Here is a 22,323-nt window from a genome sequence, read left to right as displayed (position 1 = left end):
TATAAGGAAACAATTATAGAAAAAGAATTTTCTTACACTGTATTCATGTCTCCGCCAGCAATTTGTGACATCATTTAAAACCAGCTAAGAAGAATGACGACACTATTTATTAGATGGCACATTCAACGAGCCAATGTCCAAAAATGCGCGTATAAACAATTATTGATTATTTAATATCGGAACCGAGATCATATAAGTTAATTGATTGGTTTTCACACACTTTTGAAACACAAATTATATGCATTTTTACTGCAGAAAAGTTGTTGCCCCAAAACACAGCAGAAATCTTCCAATTAGAGCTGGCACCTATCCTTAGTTATGAGGTGTCATATTGAGGTAAAAAAAGTGCCAAAATGTGCCAAATAGAAAAATAAAAGTGCCAAAACAGGTGTCATTCCTTTTAATCATTCACATTTCGCAATAAAATAAAGCTACATTTCCCAAACAAAAGTGCAATGATAAAATAAGATAAACCATTTGAATAGCCGTTATAAATTAGAAAATTTAAGTTAAGAAAAAGAAGTGCACGCAAAGGATTTCACAAAAATGTAGCGTGACGTGGTGCGCGCCGGTCGCACCGGTTAAACAAATTTAATGTTTGAAAGGGAAATAATGTCAATGGATTTTATTTCGTTTTTAAAAAGGTGCGAAATAAAGTCAATTGACCTTATTTCCGTTGATCTTATTACCTGTCACCGTAAATGCATTTACCCAGCTCTGCCCATAATGCTATACTTATATATTGCGCAACACTCAGAGCTATCATTGTGATTTTTTTCATTTTTTTTTTTGAGATGGCATATTTTCAAAAACTAATTTTTTTACCAAAAAATTTGTATGTGGAAACTTTTCCAAGAAAAAAAATTTTAAAAATATTTGTTTTCATAGAGAATTTTGATGTGTGTATGTGTGATTTTTTTCAAATGTTTTCCTCGCCCCGTTCTCGAGATATTTGGAAAATTGTTAAATCGATTTGTTTTTGTTTTTGTGCTGTAACGTTTTTAAAAATGTATTAATCAAGCTCAAATTTCAATTTCTTTATTATTGATGTTTATGCATCAACCCTAAAAATTTGAAACCGTTTTGGTATGGAATGCCCCATATATATATCTAAGGAATCCTTCATCAAAAAAATTTACTCATTTCAGTGTATTTTAGAAATACTATTTCTAAAAATATATTGTTCTTAAGAGTCCTTAAAAGAAAGCAATTTTGATTTTGTGGAACTTTCATCTTCTTTTCGGCACTATTTTTGAATACCATTAGGCACATTTGGAAATTTTGAAATTTCATCCCTGGTCTGACCTAGTCTTATGAGAGTTTGCAGAATTACCATCGCAAGCGTAGCTACGCAATGCAGGCGCCCAATTACCTGTCCATACATACATAAGTACATACATATGTATTTGTATTTTCTACGACTATACTAACCGTTAAATGTGCGATACGCTGCGTAGCGTGACGTGGTGCGCGCCGGTCGCGCGGCGCACGCGGTGTGGCGCGCTGACGCGGGCCGCCGCGAAGCTAAACAAATTTAATGTTTGAAAGGGAAATAATGTCAATGGATTTTATTTCGTTTTTAAAAAGGTAATAATATCAATTGACTTTATTTCGCACCAAGGTGGGAAATAAATAAATGCATAACGAAAGCGAATGCAAATGTTCGCTACATCCCTGGTACATACATACAAACTTAAAGCTTAAACAGACGGCAGCGTTGATCGGGATTAACTGGGACTTAATCCGGATCAACTGCAGTTAATTCCCGAGTTGATCCGGATCAACGCTGCCGTCTGTTTAAACTCTTAGATTACTAAAAGAAAAACAGATCCACATTAACTGCAATCAATGTTTGTGTGTATGTACGTATGCATGTATTTACATACATATGCTGCGATTGGGTTATAAATATTGCGCCATCTGTTACTCAAAAGCCGAAATACCTACACACGCACACATACTTTTTGTCTCCTTCTCTCACTTCCAGCGCATGCCATATATATTTGCAAAATGATGACGAAGTTATTTTGTATCGAAAATCATTTATGCCAATATTTGAATAAAATAAACATGCTTAGAAGATATCAACCAATACTTGTCATATGCCAAACTAAAGGAAAATACCTGAATTTTTGATTAAAGAAAGCAAAAACAAAATCATTCGAGCGGTTTTGGAGCATTTTGATTCCTAATTACAATTCCTTGTAATTTGTAATTGGGAGTAATTTAATTCCTAAAGGAATCATTACGACCCTGCTCGGATTATGGGGTGCACTCTACAATAATTTGAGTTGTGAATTTTTTTTACACCGAAGTTGAATAAAATGAATATATTACAAATTTACAAATTTTTTAAATATTTTTATAAAATTTTTGGGCATGCAGTTTAGTAGCTAATTAATTTTTACTATAATAAAGTGCAAGTTACAAGCTACTGAAAAATTGGGTTGATTTTTAATATTTTTTATGCTGATGGCTTTTTGCACTTTTTTTTATGGGAGAAAATGCGCGAAACTGTTTGCAATCGCTTAAAACTTGCACTTTTTTTATACTAGAATTGAATGGGCTAAAAACTGCATACTCAAAAAATTTCTAACAAAATTTAAAACATTTGTAAATTTTGTAATGTACACATGTTACTCAACTTCGGTGTAAAAAAGGATTCATAACTCAAATTATTGTAGAGTGCACGCCATAATGCTATACTTATATATTGCGCAATACTCAGAGCTATCATTGTGATTTTATTGAATTTTTTTGAGATGACATATTTTCAAAAACTAATTTTTTTATCAAACAAGTAAGAAAGTCTAAGACCGGGCGGAGCCGAACATTAAATACCCGGCGCAAGTATTAAATATATGTTTTTTCACCTTTCCGAAAGCTACCGCTAGATGGTAAGCCGGGGTGTATCAATTTTGAGTAAATTAGCGCCCTTAAAATTCGAAATATTGAGGTTTCAAGCATTTCTGAAATTTACCGTTACATGAAAAGCGGCCGTAATTTTAGTCCGATTTCATAAATTTTCAACGTTTTGCTTTTAAGTGGCAAGCACAATAACCATACCGAGTTTGGTACAAATTGGTAGAACGGTTACCGATATACATACACATATGTGATCATAAGTGGGCGGTGCCACCCCATTTTCCAAAAGTTTACCATAAGCGTGTTTCTTGGTAAACAATTGCTGCAAGCATCAATTTTGAATAAATTAGCCTTAATATTTACTGATTTATCGAAGATTTTGTATTTCTCTAAATTACCGTAATATGGAATGTGGGCGTGGTTATTGTCCGATTTTAAAAATTTTCGGCGGGTTGGTATGCTGTATCAAGGCCAACAACTGTGCCAAGTTTGGAAGAAATTGGTGCAGCAGTTACCAAGATATACACATGTAAGTTGGCGTAGCTACGCCCATTTTCCAAAAATTTATAATATTCTTATTTGTCGTCTGAAAATTATTGTAAATATCAATTTTGAGTGAATTATCTTCAGTAGTTACTAAAATATCGCAGTTTTCGTATTTCTGGGAAGTGGGCGTGGTTACAGTGCGAATACCAACCTACCTTGGATTAATGTAAACCTACATACCAAATTTCGTTGAGATATCACAATTTTTGCTCGAGTTATCGTGTACACGGACGGACGGACAGACAGACATGGCTTAATCGACTTCTCTATTCATTCTGATCATTTATGTATACATTTCTCTATATCTATCTCGATTCGGTTTGGCTGTTACAAACAACCGTTATGTGAACAAAATTAATATACCCCTGTGCACAAGTGCGCTCGGGTATAAAAATTTGTATGTGAAAATTTTTCAAGAAAAAAAAATTTTAAAAATATTTCTTTTCATAGAGAATTAATATAACAAACACCATACACATACAGCAGGTTTTTGCAACGACAAGATTTTAATTCAAAATTTTTACAGAGACTCCAACTTTTCGATTATATGCTTTTTTCCCACATAAAGTGTGTTCGAAAATGTTTCAAATAGCTGAAAATGTATGACACCGTCAGCAAAAAATGTGAAATTAAAGCTCAATTAGAGCCCTATAGGATATATCTTAAAGAAAAACGAGCTCATCTCGGTGAAAATAGGCTCGATTGGTGAAAAACTAAACTAAAACACGACAAATTGACAGATCTGGCCCGCAAATATTTGAGCGCTCCTCCCGCCAGCGTTCCAAGTGAGCAATTGTTCAGTGGAGTCGGCCTTATATACGAGCCTCTAAGAAATCGCCTCTTGGGAGAAAAGGCTGCAAAATTACTTTTCTTGAAATATAGTATGCCCCTTTTGAACTTTCACTAAGTACTAGATTAAACACTGTATAGGTTAAACACTCGTTCAATGTTCTAATAATTTACAAAAGTTTTAAATAATAAAAACGATGACTTAAAATGATTGTAGCATTTTTAATGTTATTCCTAATACTCGGATTCGCATTCGCTCATTGGCATTCGCTCACTCGCATTCGCGAATGTGAAAAATATGATATTCGAAACATCCCTAGTATGTACATAATAATAATAATAACAGATTGGCGCTTACACATATGTTAGTGTTTGGCCGAGCTTCTCCTCCGATTTGTAGCGTGCGCTACACACATCACAAAAAGAGGAGGGACCTACAGTTTTACGCCGACTCCGAACGGCGACTGTATTTCAATGAGAAGCTGTTTTTCATGGCAGAAATACAAGTTAGGAAAAAACCTTTTTTCAAAATTTTTTTGCGATGTTGCTTTGACCAGGACTTGAACCCAGGCGCTGCGGAGTAAAGATGTTCTTACACGATATGTATTTGCATGTGTACATGCCACTTTTTACATATGGAAATGTCAACATATCGTGTAAAGGCAAGTCAGATTTGTTTCTGTACAAAGCAGATGCGCGTACATACGAAGTAGAAATGTTTCTATTTTCATCTGACACACAGATAGAATCATCTGAGTTTAGTTTATTTCGTTTTCAAAGAAACTATTTTTAAATAGTTAAAAAAAGGCTGTGAAATTGACAGACATACGCAATCACATTTATATTGAAAAAGTCACATTTATAGATGCAAATACATATCGTGTAAGAACACCTTAAGTATGTACATATGAATGCATAACCCCTGCAGGAAATGTATCTAACTATAAGCTAGCTTTAAGTTGATTAGGAAGGAGCTAAAAGTCACCATTATCTGTATGTTAATAACATTAAAGAGGGTTTGGGTTTCCACCTGTGTAAAAAGTTTCACTCAAATTATTTATGGGCCGATTATCGATAGCAATCGAACTTCAGTTGCGTAGCTGGTTTCCAAAATTATTTTACAGATGGCAACTGGCAACTTTTAACTGACAACTGCAATTGCTACAAAGTGTATATACAGGGACCTACATTTTCGTGGTTGTTGGGAATGTTTTTAGAGCGTATTTAGGAGCGAATATTGAAGAGTGTGTCATATATTTTACTTTTTAGTCATTTGAACGATATTAAAATTTTGCAATGCAATTTGCTTTTCCCGCCCGAAAATTCTACCAGAGGGTTAGGCGACTTACGGAAGGTTTCAAGACCAGGGCGAACTCCTGTAAGAACAACAATGGCGACCTAGTGACCGATGTACAGAATATACTTAAATTGTGGAGGGAACACTTTTACAACCCACTGAATGGCAGCAGCGCTGTAAGTAGTGAAGAAGACGAGCCCGAGTCCCCAGTCGATGATGATGGAGTAGCTGTCCCACCGCCTGACTATGACGAAGTACGAATATCGATTACGCGGCTGAAAAACAACAAAGCTGCTGGAGCTGACGGCCTGCCAGCCGAGCTGTTCAAGTGCGGCGGCGAGGGGATGATGAGGTGTATGCATCAGCTCGTATGCGACCCCGCCATACGCGCCAACTACCGCGGAATCGGCCTTCTAAGTATAGGTTATAAGGTATTATCGAGTGTATTGTTCGAAAGACTGAAGCCCACCGTCAACGAACTGATTGGACCTTATCATTGTGACTTTAGGCCTGGAAAATTCACCATAGATCAAGTATTCACAATACGCCAAATCTTGGAAAAGACCCGCGAGAATTGGATCGACACACACCATCTATTTGACGATTTCATAGCCGCTTTCGACAGCACGAAGGGAAGTTGCCTATATGCCGCGATGTCTGATTTTTGTATCCCCGCGAAACTAATACGGTTGTGTAAAATGACGATGATGATGATTTAATGATGAGCTGTATGAGCTTTACAACGATATAGACATAGAGCAACGAATTAAAATTCAGCGGCTCAGCTGGCTTGGCCATGGAATTCGAATGGACAGAAACGCTCCTGCTCTGAAAATATTCAACGCGGGCTGGGATGCTGGCAACAGAGGAAGAGGAAGGATTCCTCTGCGTTGGAAAGACCAGGTGGAGAAGGACTTGGCTTCACTTGGCATTTCCAATTGGCCTCAGTTAGCACAGAAGAGAAATGACTGGCGTGCTGTTTTGGACTCGGCCAAAATCGCTTAGGCGGTTACAGCGCCAATAAAGAAGAAGAAGAATGCAGTTTGCTTTTACAGAATACGGTGAAAATAACGAAACAATAACTTGAAATTTTAGTTCCCGTGGAGTGCGCCCTTTTGGCGAAACAAAAGCGAACACTAATTGCAAATTTTTTCCTTTATCAACTGAAGCACCTCTTTTAAAACTACCGACACACCAAGTTTTCCAAACTGCAGTCATTGCTGTGTGTGCGAAGAGGTGCGCAAGCTTTTATGAGCGGAGGTATTGAAGTTGAACGAAGTGGTTCATCTGTTTATTAACCAATTATACTACAGCTTCTTTTGGAAGTCCTCAATATGCTTTGAAAATGAACACAAAACGATAATAAAAGAAAAACGTTGAAAGCATTAACTTTTGCTTACAGTGTACGCAGTAGCTCTAGAGGATTGGAATTATTCTTTAAATGTCGCCTCATTGAGGCTGCGTTCATGCACTTCTTTTCCTCTTAAACAAATGATTGTGATGAACTTAGCTTTATTGCTGTCTTTTCTTTAAAACTCTTTATTTTAATAATTTAATTGTATTCGCACAGCTTGTTTACAGCCGCTTGCTGGTTGTCGAACTGTCAAATTTCGATTATCGATAACTCTATAGCAATTGACGACAGTTGCCATTCGAAATACTAATTTTCTTTCCAGCTGCGTTGCCAGCTGGCAACCGAACCATGGTTGCGTTGCTATCCGTAATCGACCCATTAATAAGCCACATGAATTATTTAAGTATGAATATAAATTGACATGGGTTAAAAATGTTTTTTTTCTGAACTTTATTTAACAGGGTTGCCATATTAAATTCAACTTGAATTAAGGGAAGNATTCGAATGGACAGAAACGCTCCTGCTCTGAAAATATTCAACGCGGGCTGGGATGCTGGCAACAGAGGAAGAGGAAGGANCAACTTGAATTAAGGGAAGTAGATACACAATTTAAATATGTATCGCAATATGTGTGTCAGTCGAAAAAGGTTTGGCAAGGTGTTGGTTTTAAAATATTTTTGATAGGGTTCTGGCTGTTTTAAAATTAGAATTTAATTAAGATATGTATAAGTTAAATGAAATATTAAAATATGACGTGAAACTAATGTGGTAAGGTATCCTAAACTCAAATTATTTAATATGGTAAAGCAATTATTAAAAATATGGCTATCAAATGAAATGGGTTTAAAAGGGCCTTATTTCTGAACTTTATTCAGGAGCGTTTTCACGTATTTAAAAAATCAAATCTAACTTAATTCATCAGGCACATGAAATAGGTTGGTATCACAATATCAGAGATTTGTTTATTTCTTAACAATATTTAGAAGGGTTGCCAGCTGTTTCAGAAGTCTAAGCTAACTTATGCACAAATCCGTAGACGAAGCTAATGCGAAGACGAGCACGAACACGAAGAAGAAAACTAATACGGGGACCTAGGCTAATATAAAAAGTGATAAAAATTTTTGCGGCATGAAAGCAAATCCAAATGAATCGAAGTAGTGATACACCATGATTCAATAATGTTGGATAATTATAAGGTTGGATACTTATTGACAGCCGCGGTTTGGCACTTCCTTACAAAAGGTTGCATTTACGAAGGAAGGAGAAAGGGGAAGAATGAAATCCCTTGGTGCGAAAATGGTAGTAGAAAACTACGCAAAGTAGGCAATTAGTAGTGAAATTCCTTTTGTAAATTCTATTGTATTTGCAGGAAATCTGGCATTTTAAACGAAATATTAATATATCTACGTGAATTAAGTAATTTATGTGCTATTTAGCTGTATAAAAAGTGCAAAAGGACTCAAAATTTAAATAAAACTACTATGAGATTTATGTAAACATCCAATTTAAAAACAATTTATGTTTTCATTAGTTAAATGTGCTTCGTATGCATATACAAATAAACATATTGCACAAAAGCTTATACTTCTATTTCACATCAAAGCTTCACTTTTTCCAAGTAAATTTGCAAAGAAGCAACACGCTGCCACTGCTAAGGGAGCGGTGCAAGAGACAACCGTCAGTTTTTCGAACCTTGTATTATTGAATCATGGTGATACACGTCATAGCATGTATCTATGTATTTATAAGCTGATTGTATTTATGATTGAAGTTAATGTGGATCTGCTTCTCTATTGCTAATTATTAATATTTTGCAATTCATATTGACTTATTAAACTCAATTCAATACAATCAAAACGAATATTTCATGTTCCGTTTTTAACTTGAATACACGTACTCTACGTTTAAGTTTAGCGGCTGTGGCTCCGATACAGCCCGCAGGTCAAGACGAAGGCGCTGGACTGATCCTTTTTTATTTTTTTTAGTTCAGTAATAACAGTCCTTTTCTGGTTTATTATTAGGACTTTTATTTCCGCCTTAAAAAAAATTTGGTCAAGCCTAACTGTTAAACATTACTGGACTAAAAAAAAATAAAAGTCCAGGTTGCCCGAATATTTTAATTCAAATAAAAAAATTCTAAAATAACGTTATAATAAAGTAAAGTTATAAACGTCCGGGTCCCTGTATAAACATTATGGCGAGCGTTCGAAAAAGACCTTCGATATTTTGTATGAGTACACCGTACGACAAAAACCAAAAATCTTTAAAACACACGAAAAAATTAAAATATTCACAAAAATAGGAGCCAAATATAGTATAACTGCGTTTTTAAATTTTCTCTCTGACCACACCATTTTTTTTAAGGGACTTTGAAATTTCCGGGATAAGAGATTGAATAAAAAAATTATTTAAAAGATTTGGTGCATTGTAGAGTAACAATATGGGTATCAATTAAAAGGAAAAATTCTGTAGAATTAAAAAAATAATAATTTTTTAGTGCACCAGGACGAATAAGTGTTGAAAATGTAAAGTTTTAAAATCCTTGAATATCCTTGGAAATTTCCAATATTTATTTAAAAAAAATATATATTTCAAGGATTAATATGTAAACTACCACATCCTCGAATTTCGTCCTTCTACCTTTATTAGTTTTAGATAAAAAAAATTTACACTTCTCTTATAAAATATTGGTAGTTACATAAAAGAAGATACTGGAATCTTTACACTGTACAGCACTCTGCTGGGTATTGGACCAAACCAATTTTTTTAAGAGATGGAGTCATAGGTAAAAAAGTTATTTCTACGTTTTTCGAAGTTAGCTTCCGAAATCGAGATATGTGCCTTCGAAGTTCGAAATAGGGCCTTTGGTAAAAAATTATTTTTTATTATTATATGTAAATAACTAAAAAACTAAATATATAGACGTAGTCCGCCTATTGCTCTTATTTAAATGGCATATAACCTTAGTTTGTGCAAACTTATACAGGTGCTATAAGGTCGAGTCTTCGAAAAATTAAAAACCTTATATTTCAAACAATTTTTAACTGATTTTTAAAAAATTGGTATCGTTGTAAACGTGATTAAACCCCCTTTCTTCTTATTTCAAATAATTTGATTAATCGAACTCTGAACAAAGTATTGGCACAGCAAATTTTTCACAATATATGTAACAATTTCTATTCTAATATTTTTCCGCCAATTTTGTATAAAAGTATGGTTCATTCAACAACAAAAAATATAAAAATATAATTCCTAAACTTTGTGCAAATCAAATTTTCATCAAAACTTTCAACTTTTTAATCAGATTTTTTAGATTTTTTTTGAGTATGCAGTTTTGCAGCCCATTAAATTCTAGTAAAAAAATGCAAGTTCGGAGTTAATCAAAAATCGCTCTGATTTTTGAGAACTTTTTTGTGAATGTGTTTTGCATTTTTTCCATATAAAGTATTTTCGAAAAAAAATTTTATATGGAAGAGACTGCGTGAAGAAAAATTTCCAAAAATCAACGGTAATTCCTAGCTCCTTGAAACTTGCACTTTATTATAATAAAATTGATTGGGCTACAGATTCTAAAAAATCTGATTAAAAAGTTTTGCACAAAGATTAGGAATTATATTTTGATGTTTTTTGTTGTAGAATGAACCATATTTTTATACGAAATCAGCGGAAAATTATAATGAAAATTTTTGCATATATTGTGAAAAGTTTGCTGTGTCATATTTTTTTTTCCGGCAGTGTACATATTTTACGAGCTTTTACAACGAGATATCTAATTTTTTTTTTCTCGCCAGAAACCGGGTAATTTCGCGTCCCGCCATGTGTTGTACCGGCACCGGGACATAGGTTTTAAATCCGGGACAGTTGGCAACCGTGATTATGACCCTCTTGCAGAAATCAAGTGATATGTATGAGAATATGTGAATATTTATATTGTGCATTTCCATCAGTATGCATGTATAAGATCAACATCAACAAGCGCCCAGACGAGTAAGACGTGACCTTAAAATTTTTTGATCTAGTAGCACTGCTTTTTGTCCTTAGTAAATCTTTTGAAAAACTATTCAAAAATGTTACATTGCATTCATTATTTTAAATTTTTTTGTGTTTTCTTACGCCGGTACATGTTATCCATTAGCTCAAACGCTTTCGAATCACTTTTCCGATTTTCGCGTAACTCTGGCAATCAAATTTGGATTACGTACACTGAGGGAAAAAAATTTTAGAATGAAAAAAACGTGCTAAATTAAAAAAAATACGCATATGAAAGAGCACCAACCCCACTCGTTTTAAATTTGAGTATGTAAGTTATAAAATATGTCGTTGTGAAGGGCACATATGCTTTTTCGTAATTAAGAAAAAAAATTAATTGTATGTTCCGCCTGATGGTAATTGAACCCGGACACTATTGGCAGCAACCAATTGTATCAAGCGTCTTCGCACACTCAGCTACAGCCATACATACATGTAAATGTCTTTTTAAATGTTGAGTTTGAATCCACATCACAGCGCGCGATTAGTGCATATGTACAGATAAACATGTAGCATGTATGTGTGAATGTGTGTATGTGTTGTCACCGCTGTGCATGCTTTGTATACATATACCTACTTTCTTAATTACATATGAAAAAGCATCCGAGACGTGCAAAACGCCATCTGTGCAGTGAAAAATGTTTCATTTTAATACGGGTGTATTTGAATTGAATATTTCCGTTATATGTAGTGCATGTATAATGGAAATATTCAATTTTGAACACTTATCACTTGATTTAAATACGAACATCTTTAAACGGTAATCAAATAAAAAATTTAATTTTTACAACGCATTTTTTTCTCAGTGTAGTGGGTCATATTCGTAAACCGAATATGGAAATCCGAAAATTAAATATTTCAATTCGATTTCGAAATATTTAGTATGGAAAATCCGTTTTCGGGCGAAAATTCGTAAGGTGTCTGTTTTTCGTCTTTCTGATCTGCTTTTAAATCTTATAAACCCTTGGCAAAGCAAGAGTTTCAAAAAAGACCCCGCTCGTCGAGCCACGCCGCACTTAGTGATTGCAGCTTCAATTGCATAATGGCAGATTGCACTAAATTTTGATGAGGGAAAGAAGCTGATTTTGAAGCATTCGGTTGTAGCAAGTGCCGATGGAACTTTAGTTAGAACTAGAGTTCAAACTGCTATTTACAAGTTCTGTACAAACAGTGTCGCTTACGATAAAATTTTAGGAACTCAAAAGTGTAAACAAAGCTAACGATAAAATTAATTTTGCTTTTTTCCGTAACGGTAAATATTCATAGTCTGTAATAATAAGTTTGTTCCACACACTTTCTCTCTCAAAGTGTCAAAAATGTGTAAACCCGTGCCAAAAGTGCCCAGAGCGTGAGGAACGCAAAAAAACACTTTTCGTGCCCACAATCAACAAATCAGTTCTGAACAATGATTTTATGTGCATTTATCTTATATAGCCGTAAAATTAGCAAATACATACATTTCTGACCCTTTAGTGCTATTTTCCATTTTTGTATTTTACAAACTTTACTATCAGATGTAAACAAACAACAGCTGTCATTTCAAATTTACTTCTTGCACATTTCTGCCCGGGAAAAAAGTCGGGGCTGTTTCGGGCACAAAGAAGAAGACATTTACGATTCAAAAGTGGAAGGTATTCGCTCTCTATTACCCATTTTTCTAGCGTGAGGAACGCTTTCTGGGCTGTTTGTAACAAACCTATTGTAGGACGTTGTGATTAGTATTTGCAACCTATTTGCAACAATTGGTCGCTTACGATAAAATCGCAATTAGGGGTCGATGTGGTGCGAAATAGTGATGTAAAAGTCGGTAAAATTGTACCTACTCTTCTTAAACTTGAACGGTCATATGTACATATACCGAGGTTGTTTTACTCTGGCTCCCGGTCACAAGTTAGTACCTGTAAATAAGATACATGACCATTTGGCTAGAAAAGGCTCAGAAATGATTGGGACGCATCTAGGGATGCAGGTGCACACGACAGCTCGGGGCACCGGAATTGTGCATATGGAAACTGTGCATTTAGACATTATTTCGGTTTAAACCGAAACTCTGCATGCATGCTTTATTTCGGTTTTAGCCATATGCATTACTTCGATTTTCAACCGAAACTGTGCATGTATGCATTACTTCCTTTTTTCTCATATGCATTGTTTCGCTTTTAAAACGAAAGTATGCATATGCATAATTTCGATATTTTCTCATATGTATTATATCGGGTTTCAACCGAACCTTTGCATGTATGCATTACTTCGGGTTTTTCATATGCACCCTGCAGAAAATCTGACTAGCCTAGAATTAGACCTTTTGCCGACAGTACCAGTTCTAGCTCAATACCCAAGCAATGCTTTCGACTGTCCAGTTTTACACGGCGATGTCATTGGCGGTGGCAATTGTCGCCCAGTGCATTACTTTGCAACTAGTTTTTAACCGGTTCCATTTTGGACAGTTTTTGTTATAAGAAAACGTTTTTGAGATTCGATTTTTTAACATTTTTTCTTTTACAGATTCCGCTTTTGTTACATATTTTATTTAAAAAAAATTGTAAGCTACACGCAACAATTTAAATTCATTAAATTTGAAATCTCACAACTGCCTCCACCGCGATTTGAACCCGCGACCAACGATGGTTGAGTCGGGGTATTCTCGCTGAGCTACTTTCGTATTATATGAGCATTTGCACATTTACACGGTAGGTTTCAACTGCCCCGCTTTACATTCTTTATGCACTAGTTCAGAGATAGTTCTGAGATATGTATTTCAGAACTAGCGCTTTGTCAGACTGTCTCTACCGAAAGTGTGCATGTATGCATTACTTCGTTTTTTTACATATGCATTATTTCGGTTTTTGTTATATGCACTATTTCAGTTTTCCTAACGAGAGTGTGCATATGGATAATTTCGTTTTTTTCCACTATGAATTATGTACTTCTACTTAGTAAGGGTTATAATCCCTAAGCGCGGCCGAAGGCCGCCTACGCAGGAAGAAATTCTGCACAAAAATTCTTCCACCCCCCTTTTCCGGCAACACAGTAAGGAAAATTCTACTTAGTAAGGTTTATAATCCCTAATCGCGGCCGAAGGCCCCTTACGCAAAAAGAAGTTCTGCGCAAAAATAATTCGGCTCCCTCCTCCCTTTTCCGGCAACACAGAATGAAAATTCTACTTAGTAAGTGTTATAATCCCTAAGCGCGGCCGAAGGCCGCCTTCGCAGAAAGAAGTTCGTTTTCAGGTATGCACTATTTCGTTTTTTGTCATATACATTATTTCGGTTTTGAGCCGAAACTGTGCATGTATGCATTACTTCGGTTTTTGTCATATGCATTATTTCGGCTTTGAATCGAAACTGTGCATTATTTCGGTTTTTGTTCATAAGCATTATTGCGGCTTTCAACCGAAACTGTGCATTATTTCGGTTTTTTTCATAAGCATTATTTCTGTTTTCAACCGAAACGGTGCATATATGCATTATTTCGGCTTTTTTCATATGCATTATTTCGTATGCACAGTTTCCATATGCACAATTTTAGGGGGGTGCCTGACAGCTGCCATTACCCCTGCTGCCTTGAAGAGTGTGAGACACTGACCCACTTTTGTAAGAATTAGGTATGCTGCTTTTGACAGAAACGAGGAATGATGTGACATCGGAATATATTCTACACATGGACTTATCAATCTTTCATTGCAGTATCTCTGAGACTTTAGTTTTGTCAAGATGTTTGCGTATTTGGTAGATTTGGTGAAATTATGTAGAAAAAAATACTCACTGTCTCTGCGCAGAGATCTCTAATTCGAGTGACTCGATCTTAGTCAACGCCATTGCCACAGCATCATCTTTCTCTTTCATCTCAGTCCGTAGTTTCTCCTCCTTCCACAATGATTCGTTGTTAATTTCGCAAATCTGAAATTACAGAGCAGCAGGCTAATCGAGGGAAAAACTTGTTCATTACAACAATAAGATACCTCGTTAATCAGCTCGTTTTTCTGTGCTTCTAACGCCTGCACCTTGCGTTGCTCGGTAGACAAATTAGCCTGCAGCTCTCGTTGTTGGGTCATAGCTTTAAATAAATCGGATTTAGTCTGGGTTAGTATCGCATTGATACCATCAAATTCCTGTTCTTTTATTTGAATCTGCTGTTCGAGCAATGCTTTGTCCGCCTTTAGACTGATAAGCGAAGTGGTGAGACTCTCGCAAGAAGATTTTGTATTATTGATATCGTCTAGAGAGCGTTTCAACTGAAGACTGAGATCATCGTTCCGTTTTTGCTCAACGCGAAAGAGTGTATTGAAAACGTGTAATTGGTTTTTGGCTTTTATTGACTACAGTTAGAGAAATTAAAAAAACACCGAAAGGGGAAATTAAAGAGACCAGAGGATCGCCATAAAAACACAAGCGACTTACACCACGCTTCAGATCGTTGACTTCCTCCATAAGACGTTTAACCTCGTCACGGCGTTTCCGCCAAGCGTTCAGCATAATGGTTGCGAAAATGCGCATGCCAGCAACCTTAGAATTTTGATCCTGTATCACGTAATAGTAACTGTTTTGGTCGAAAATTTTGTTCACCAGTGATGATTGACTTGAGGCTCCCATCACGCCAGCTATATCGGCGTTGTTATCATTCGCCATCAAAGCTCTGGAGCCCTGCGAGAGTCCACTTATAGATGGTGACTGCGTCGAAGCTAGCACTTGGCGGTTCTTGAGGTAGTCACGTCGTGTGCGCTTCAAATCCATTTGTGTAACAGATTTACGGATTTGGAAATTGAGTACGGCAGCTGTATACTGTCGTTGCAAAGAAACCTGGGTGGCGGGGGTCTTTGAGGTTGTCGCTACAATGTCGATGTTAGTGAAAATATTGCTGCCGCTGTGTTGGTGGGCTACGACCAAGTTATCAGCGGTGGTGTGTGGTGGCTGTACATCAAAAGCGTTTGCAGCGACTGGTTTTAAAGTCTTGCTCTCAACTTTATCTTCTTTGGCATTTGACTCTGCTGATATATTGCGCGAAACGTTGGTGATAAGCGATGCTGACGACGAGGACCGCGTGAGCAACAAGGCACGAGGAATTTGAGATTTCTGGCAGATGGCAGTCGTGCACTTTTGTGGTGAACTATGTGGTACATTAGATGTGATGAAAATGGTCGGGGTGTTTGATGGAGAGCAAAATTAGGAGTAAATAAGTTTACGAGACAAGTTTTTTCTGAAATAATTTATTTTTAAAATGTGTCTTCTTATTGCGATTATATGCGCCAATTTGAATCGGATTAGCGAATCAATGTCGAAATTTTATTGCAATTCAGTTGCTCAAGGAAAACCGAAAATTTTTGTATATATTGCTTTTGAAATTTTCAGTGTCGAAAAACTGAACAATATAATAGGAAAACTGATTGAAATTTCTGTGGACTTGTTGTTTACAAATTAATGCCAACGAGTGAGCTACGGCAGGTGTTTAACTTAAAACTTCACTTTGGGGGAAATATTCCCACTGGGCATCTAATACGAATAGATGTTTTCAACTCACCCAACTTTTAATGGCGCCTTCTTCTGATTCCGCCGAAAAATAGATCTGCGTGTCTTCTTATTCTGCGCGCTGCTCGCTTGATGTGGATTCCGTTTAATCATGTGCTCAAGGGAAGGTCTCCGGCTACCACTTGTACTAGGCGTAGCGCTATCTGGAGTGGTCGAGCGATCGGTGGCGATACCATCCGTTTCGCTTAGATTCTCAATGGTCAATGATAGCGGCGGTATAGTATTAAGTATCTCAGGCATCTTGAATATTTTAACTTGAATCGGTAGAAATTGGTATTTGCTTGAGATAATAAAATATACAATAAATAAACAGATTCAATTGTTTGACAAAGAATTCACTTTTTTCGTATTTTTCGTATAGATATTTTTCCGATGTCTTTGTTTTTTTAGACCTTTTATTATATGAGCGCGTAAAGTATTTGTTCTTAAAGTATTTTAATGAATAGTAATAGTTGGATAACACATTCGAGCGCTGCCCCCGTCACGATAGAAAAATCCTGCTTGGCGACTTCAATGACAGGGTCGGCAAGGAAGGGGTCTTTGGAACTAACGTCGGAAAATTCTCCAGCTGCCGGATTATAGCATTCACTATCGCTAATTTTGATCGCTAAAATCCTCCAAAAAAATAGCAGACGCGCCTAACAACATGAGACACCTTGTTACATACCCCTCATACTACCAGCTTTGGCTGATTACATGTTCCGTCTGTTGCTTTTATGTTGCGTGCTTTTAGGCCCCACTGCAGATCGAAAAACGAGAAACTAAATCGGACATGTTGTAATAGACGGAAGGCACGCTTCCAATGTTTCAGATGTACATAATTACACTCCGAGGTCCAAACCCATGCACCCATCTTTGTGCAGCAAAAAATTCAAGGAAACCTCAACATCGAAAATCTGCAGTCACAACAAACAGCCAATGTTTTCGCCACTACACTCACACACCCGCCCTCAGAGAGCACTCTTAAACAAACCCAGGGCCGCACTGCTAAATGGGGTCCATCCACAATATGCATTGCGTAATTCATACAAATATTTTATTAAAAAATCGCTGACCAATTTAAAATTGTAATGTACATTGTAAGCAGACTGCCTACAATTAGAAACGGATACATAATTGCAATGAACGCCCGAAGAGTATTCGGCCACATCATACTTTTCGATTACAAGTGTTGATTACCTCGTGGCCAGTATGCCGGAGTGAATCGATTACAAACTCGATTACTTTTCTATAAGTATGGTCGCTTTGTGGTTAGCGTCCGTTACATCCTGGTTTTGTTTCTAATCGGGAAGTAGGATGTGACCGAATACTCTTCGGGCGTTCATTACAATTAAGTACTCGTTTCTGAATTGTAATGCACATTGTAGGGAGTCTGCTTGGTCTGCGATTTTTAATGTATTATTTGTATGAATTACGCAATGCATATTGTAGATGGACCCCATTTAGCAGGGCACCGTTGGGAAATCGACATATGCGAGCAGTTACGCCACATTACCCACTAATTACACACCGCTACCAAGGAAGTAGTCCGATTTCAGGGACCCGAGAGAACAACTGGTACGATGACGGATGTAACGCAGCTGCAGAGAAGAAAGATATCGCCTACAGGGCCACGTGAACTATGTGAGACCGGTAAAGAGAACTGAAGAGGGAAGACATATTTGCCGCAATAAAAAGAAAGAGGCCGAAACACGTGAGTGAAAAGAGCTCAAAACAGGAAAAACGACCAACAATTTTACCTAAGAGTTAGGCGACTTACGGAAGGTTCCAAGACCGGGGCGAACTACTGTAAGAACAACCATAGCGACCTAGTGATCGATGTCCAGAACATACTCAATTTATGGAGGGAACACTATTTAATGGCAGTAGCACTGAATATAGTGGAGAAGAAAAACTCGAACCAACTGTCGATGATGATGTAGTCGATGTTCCACCGCCGGACTAGAAGGAGGTACGAATAGGAATTACGCGGCTGACAAACAACAAGCTGGTTGAGCTGACAGCCTGCTAGCTGAGCTATTCAAGTACGACCGGGAGGATCTGATAAGGTGTATGCATCAACTCGTATGCATAAATGGTCAGATCAACGCATGCCCCACTACTAGAATTTAAGTGTGCTCTGTCCAACACACAAGAAAGGCAACCCCGCTATACGCGCCAACTACCACGTCATCAGCCTTCTATGCATAGGTTACAATATCTTACCGGAGCGTATTTTATGAAAGACTGAAGCCCATCGTGACGAACTGATTGGGCCTTATCAGTGTGGCTCTAGACCTGGCATCTACACCTTACGCCAAATCTTGGAAAGGACCCGCAAAAAAAATATTGACACTCACCACCTATTTTTCGACTTCAAAGCCGAATTCTACAGTACAAAAAGGAGTTGCCTATACGCCGCGATGTCAGAATCAGGTATCCCCGCGAAACTGATATAGCTGTGCAAAATGACGTTGATCAATACCACCAGCTCCGTCAGATTTGGGAAAGACCTATCCGAGCCGTTTAGCAGCGAACGGGGTTTCAGACAGGGCAACTCCATTTCGTGTGATTTCTTTAATCCACTATTCTAGAAAATAAGAGCCGCAGAACTGAACACCTCAGGAACAATTTCGACATCATCGGTCACAAAAACCGTCTGTTCTGCATTTCCCAAGTTGGATAAGAAGGCAAAGTGAATGGGTCTAGAAGTAACTCCAGTCATCAAACAAACAGCCAGCGTATTCACACCTGGGCACCCATGTCACTTTTGACAGTTATAATTTCGAGAAAGTACACAAGTTCGTTTGCTTCAAGTCCGGATTTTTTTTTCGCGTACAGGGGTTCGAAAATGTTTATTGCATCATCAAAGCTATCAGCACAATAATGGTTTGTCCAGAGACTAAAAAAAATGGTATGTCCGGGACATAAAAATTTGAAAACACATTTCGTTGGCTTAGTGTGCAAACGTGCTGAGTCCATATTTTTTTAATTTTTCAGGATGGACAAAAAACCGTTGAACTTTTTTTGTTGTTTCAGTATCAATAATCGGCCAATTTCAAAATAAAGCTGTTGCAGACTAATAGGCTCTTTTGGAACTTACCACATTTTCTCTTTAAGCATATTGTTGTTCTTTTACCTGTTTTTTTATAATTTTTCATGTTTTTTGTTATTTATGGCTTTAAAACTATCATATTCAACAAGCTTATTGAGCTTGAGGCCGTTTATTTTTTTAATGAAAAACTGTTGTGGAAGAACAACAATAATTTTAAAATGGTAGAAGTTATAGCTATTTCGGAGATCACCACATCCCCTCATCAGTCTCTAGTCCCAGTGAAAGAAGTCTGATGAGGAGATGCAGTGATCTCCAAAATAGCTATGACTTCTACCATTTTAAAATTATTGTTGTTCTTCCATAATACATTTAAAAAAAACTGTATCAAGCTCAATAAAATTGTTGAATATTACTTTTTTATTGTTAGAACATTTAGTTATTTATTTTAAATAAATTTTATTGTCTTAAAAATAATAATAAAATAATACAGTCTTATTTCATTGTTTCATTGTACCTTTGTATGATAAGCAGGACGATTTCAAACGTTTTCGATAATATGCTGAGGTAGACTTAATGGTATAATTGAACGTAGTTTGTTAGAAATCGATAAAGTGGTTATCGAGATACACTTTTGCAGTCATAACCCTGCAGGGAAACCGCGGATTAGTGAATCAAATTTCTTGTTCCGTACTAGATCTTTATCGCTAAAAACGAAGTAGGCCGTTAGCAAGTAGATCCCCACTAGTCCGAAATTGGCGAAAAGTGGTACTTTTAAAAACTNTTAGCTGGAATTTAGCTACCACTAAAAATGTTTCGCGGCAACACTGATACCTATACATACCTAACCAATTATGCATGTACGCTGAATTCGCCGGCAAGCTTTTTTAAAAACGAAGTAAATTAGTACAAATTGTTAGTAATTTTCATTAGAGTTTGAATAACTCCTTTCACTAAATGGCTTTTAGTAACTTTTATTGTTGTTCTTCCACAACAGTTTTTCATTAAAAAAATAAACGGCCTCAAGCTCAATAAGCTTGTTGAATATGATAGTTTTAAAGCCATAAATAACAAAAAACATGAAAAATTATAAAAAAACAGGTAAAAGAACAACAATATGCTTAAAGAGAAAATGTGGTAAGTTCCAAAAGAGCCTATTAGTCTGCAACAGCTTTATTTTGAAATTGGCCGATTATTGATACTGAAACAACAAAAAAAGTTCAACGGTTTTTTGTCCATCCTGAAAAATTAAAAAAATATGGACTCAGCACGTTTGCACACTAAGCCAACGAAATGTGTTTTCAAATTTTTATGTCCCGGACATACCATTTTTTTTAGTCTCTGGACAAACCATTATTGTGCTGATAGCTTTGATGATGCAATAAACATTTTCGAACCCCTGTACGCGAAAAAAAAATCCGGACTTGAAGCAAACGAACTTGTGTACTTTCTCGAAATTATAACTGTCAAAAGTGACATGGGTGCCCAGGTGTGAATACGCTGGCTGTTTGTTTGATGACTGGAGTTACTTCTAGACCCATTCACTTTGCCTTCTTATCCAACTTGGGAAATGCAGAACAGACGGTTTTTGTGACCGATGATGTCGAAATTGTTCCTGAGGTGTTCAGTTCTGCGGCTCTTATTTTCTAGAATAGTGGATTAAAGAAATCACACGAAATGGAGTTGCCCTGTCTGAAACCCCGTTCGCTGCTAAACGGCTCGGATAGGTCTTTCCCAAATCTGACGGAGCTGGTGGTATTGATCACGTCATTTTGCACAGCTATATCAGTTTCGCGGGGATACCTGATTCTGACATCGCGGCGTATAGGCAACTCCTTTTTGTACTGTAGAATTCGGCTTTGAAGTCGAAAAATAGGTGGTGAGTGTCAATATTTTTTTTGCGGGTCCTTTCCAAGATTTGGCGTAAGGTGTAGATGCCAGGTCTAGAGCCACACTGATAAGGCCCAATCAGTTCGTCACGATGGGCTTCAGTCTTTCATAAAATACGCTCCGGTAAGATATTGTAACCTATGCATAGAAGGCTGATGACGTGGTAGTTGGCGCGTATAGCGGGGTTGCCTTTCTTGTGTGTTGGACAGAGCACACTTAAATTCTAGTAGTGGGGCATGCGTTGATCTGACCATTTATGCATACGAGTTGATGCATACACCTTATCAGATCCTCCCGGTCGTACTTGAATAGCTCAGCTAGCAGGCTGTCAGCTCAACCAGCTTGTTGTTTGTCAGCCGCGTAATTCCTATTCGTACCTCCTTCTAGTCCGGCGGTGGAACATCGACTACATCATCATCGACAGTTGGTTCGAGTTTTTCTTCTCCACTATATTCAGTGCTACTGCCATTAAATAGTGTTCCCTCCATAAATTGAGTATGTTCTGGACATCGATCACTAGGTCGCTATGGTTGTTCTTACAGTAGTTCGCCCCGGTCTTGGAACCTTCCGTAAGTCGCCTAACTCTTAGGTAAAATTGTTGGTCGTTTTTCCTGTTTTGAGCTCTTTTCACTCACGTGTTTCGGCCTCTTTCTTTTTATTGCGGCAAATATGTCTTCCCTCTTCAGTTCTCTTTACCGGTCTCACATAGTTCACGTGGCCCTGTAGGCGATATCTTTCTTCTCTGCAGCTGCGTTACATCCGTCATCGTACCAGTTGTTCTCTCGGGTCCCTGAAATCGGACTACTTCCTTGGTAGCGGTGTGTAATTAGTGGGTAATGTGGCGTAACTGCTCGCATATGTCGATTTCCCAACGGTGCCCTGCTAAATGGGGTCCATCTACAATATGCATTGCGTAATTCATACAAATAATACATTAAAAATCGCAGACCAAGCAGACTCCCTACAATGTGCATTACAATTCAGAAACGAGTACTTA

At 37.1% G+C, this 22,323-nt stretch overlaps 1 protein-coding gene across 2 annotated transcripts in view; it reads right to left on the bottom strand.

Annotated features, from left to right (window-relative positions):
- The window catches only part of LOC108362777 (uncharacterized), a 61,458-nt gene extending 43,862 nt beyond the window's left edge, over positions 1-17,596 (bottom strand). Inside the window, exons 1-4 of one of the 2 annotated variants that reach the window (XM_017615931.1) lie at positions 16,398-17,596; positions 15,281-15,986; positions 14,842-15,198; positions 14,646-14,779 (exon numbers count right to left, since the gene is read on the bottom strand). In XM_017615931.1, coding sequence (XP_017471420.1) covers positions 14,646-14,779; positions 14,842-15,198; positions 15,281-15,986; positions 16,398-16,645 — 1,445 coding nt within the window. In that variant the 5' untranslated portion in view covers positions 16,646-17,596. The remainder of the gene's footprint in view (positions 1-14,645; positions 14,780-14,841; positions 15,199-15,280; positions 15,987-16,397) is intronic. The other variant, XM_017615924.1, reaches the window with a different exon arrangement.
- Between the last annotated feature and the right edge of the window lie 4,727 nt (positions 17,597-22,323).

The sequence above is a fragment of the Rhagoletis zephyria genome, unplaced genomic scaffold (genome assembly GCF_001687245.7).
Source record: "Rhagoletis zephyria isolate East Lansing unplaced genomic scaffold, Rhagoletis_zephyria_1.1 Rzeph_scaffold_00024, whole genome shotgun sequence".
In the NCBI taxonomy this organism is placed as follows: Eukaryota; Metazoa; Arthropoda; class Insecta; order Diptera; family Tephritidae; genus Rhagoletis; species Rhagoletis zephyria.
The sequence above is the reverse complement of the archived record's forward strand: the minus strand, read 5'-3'. Positions and strand labels throughout refer to the sequence as shown.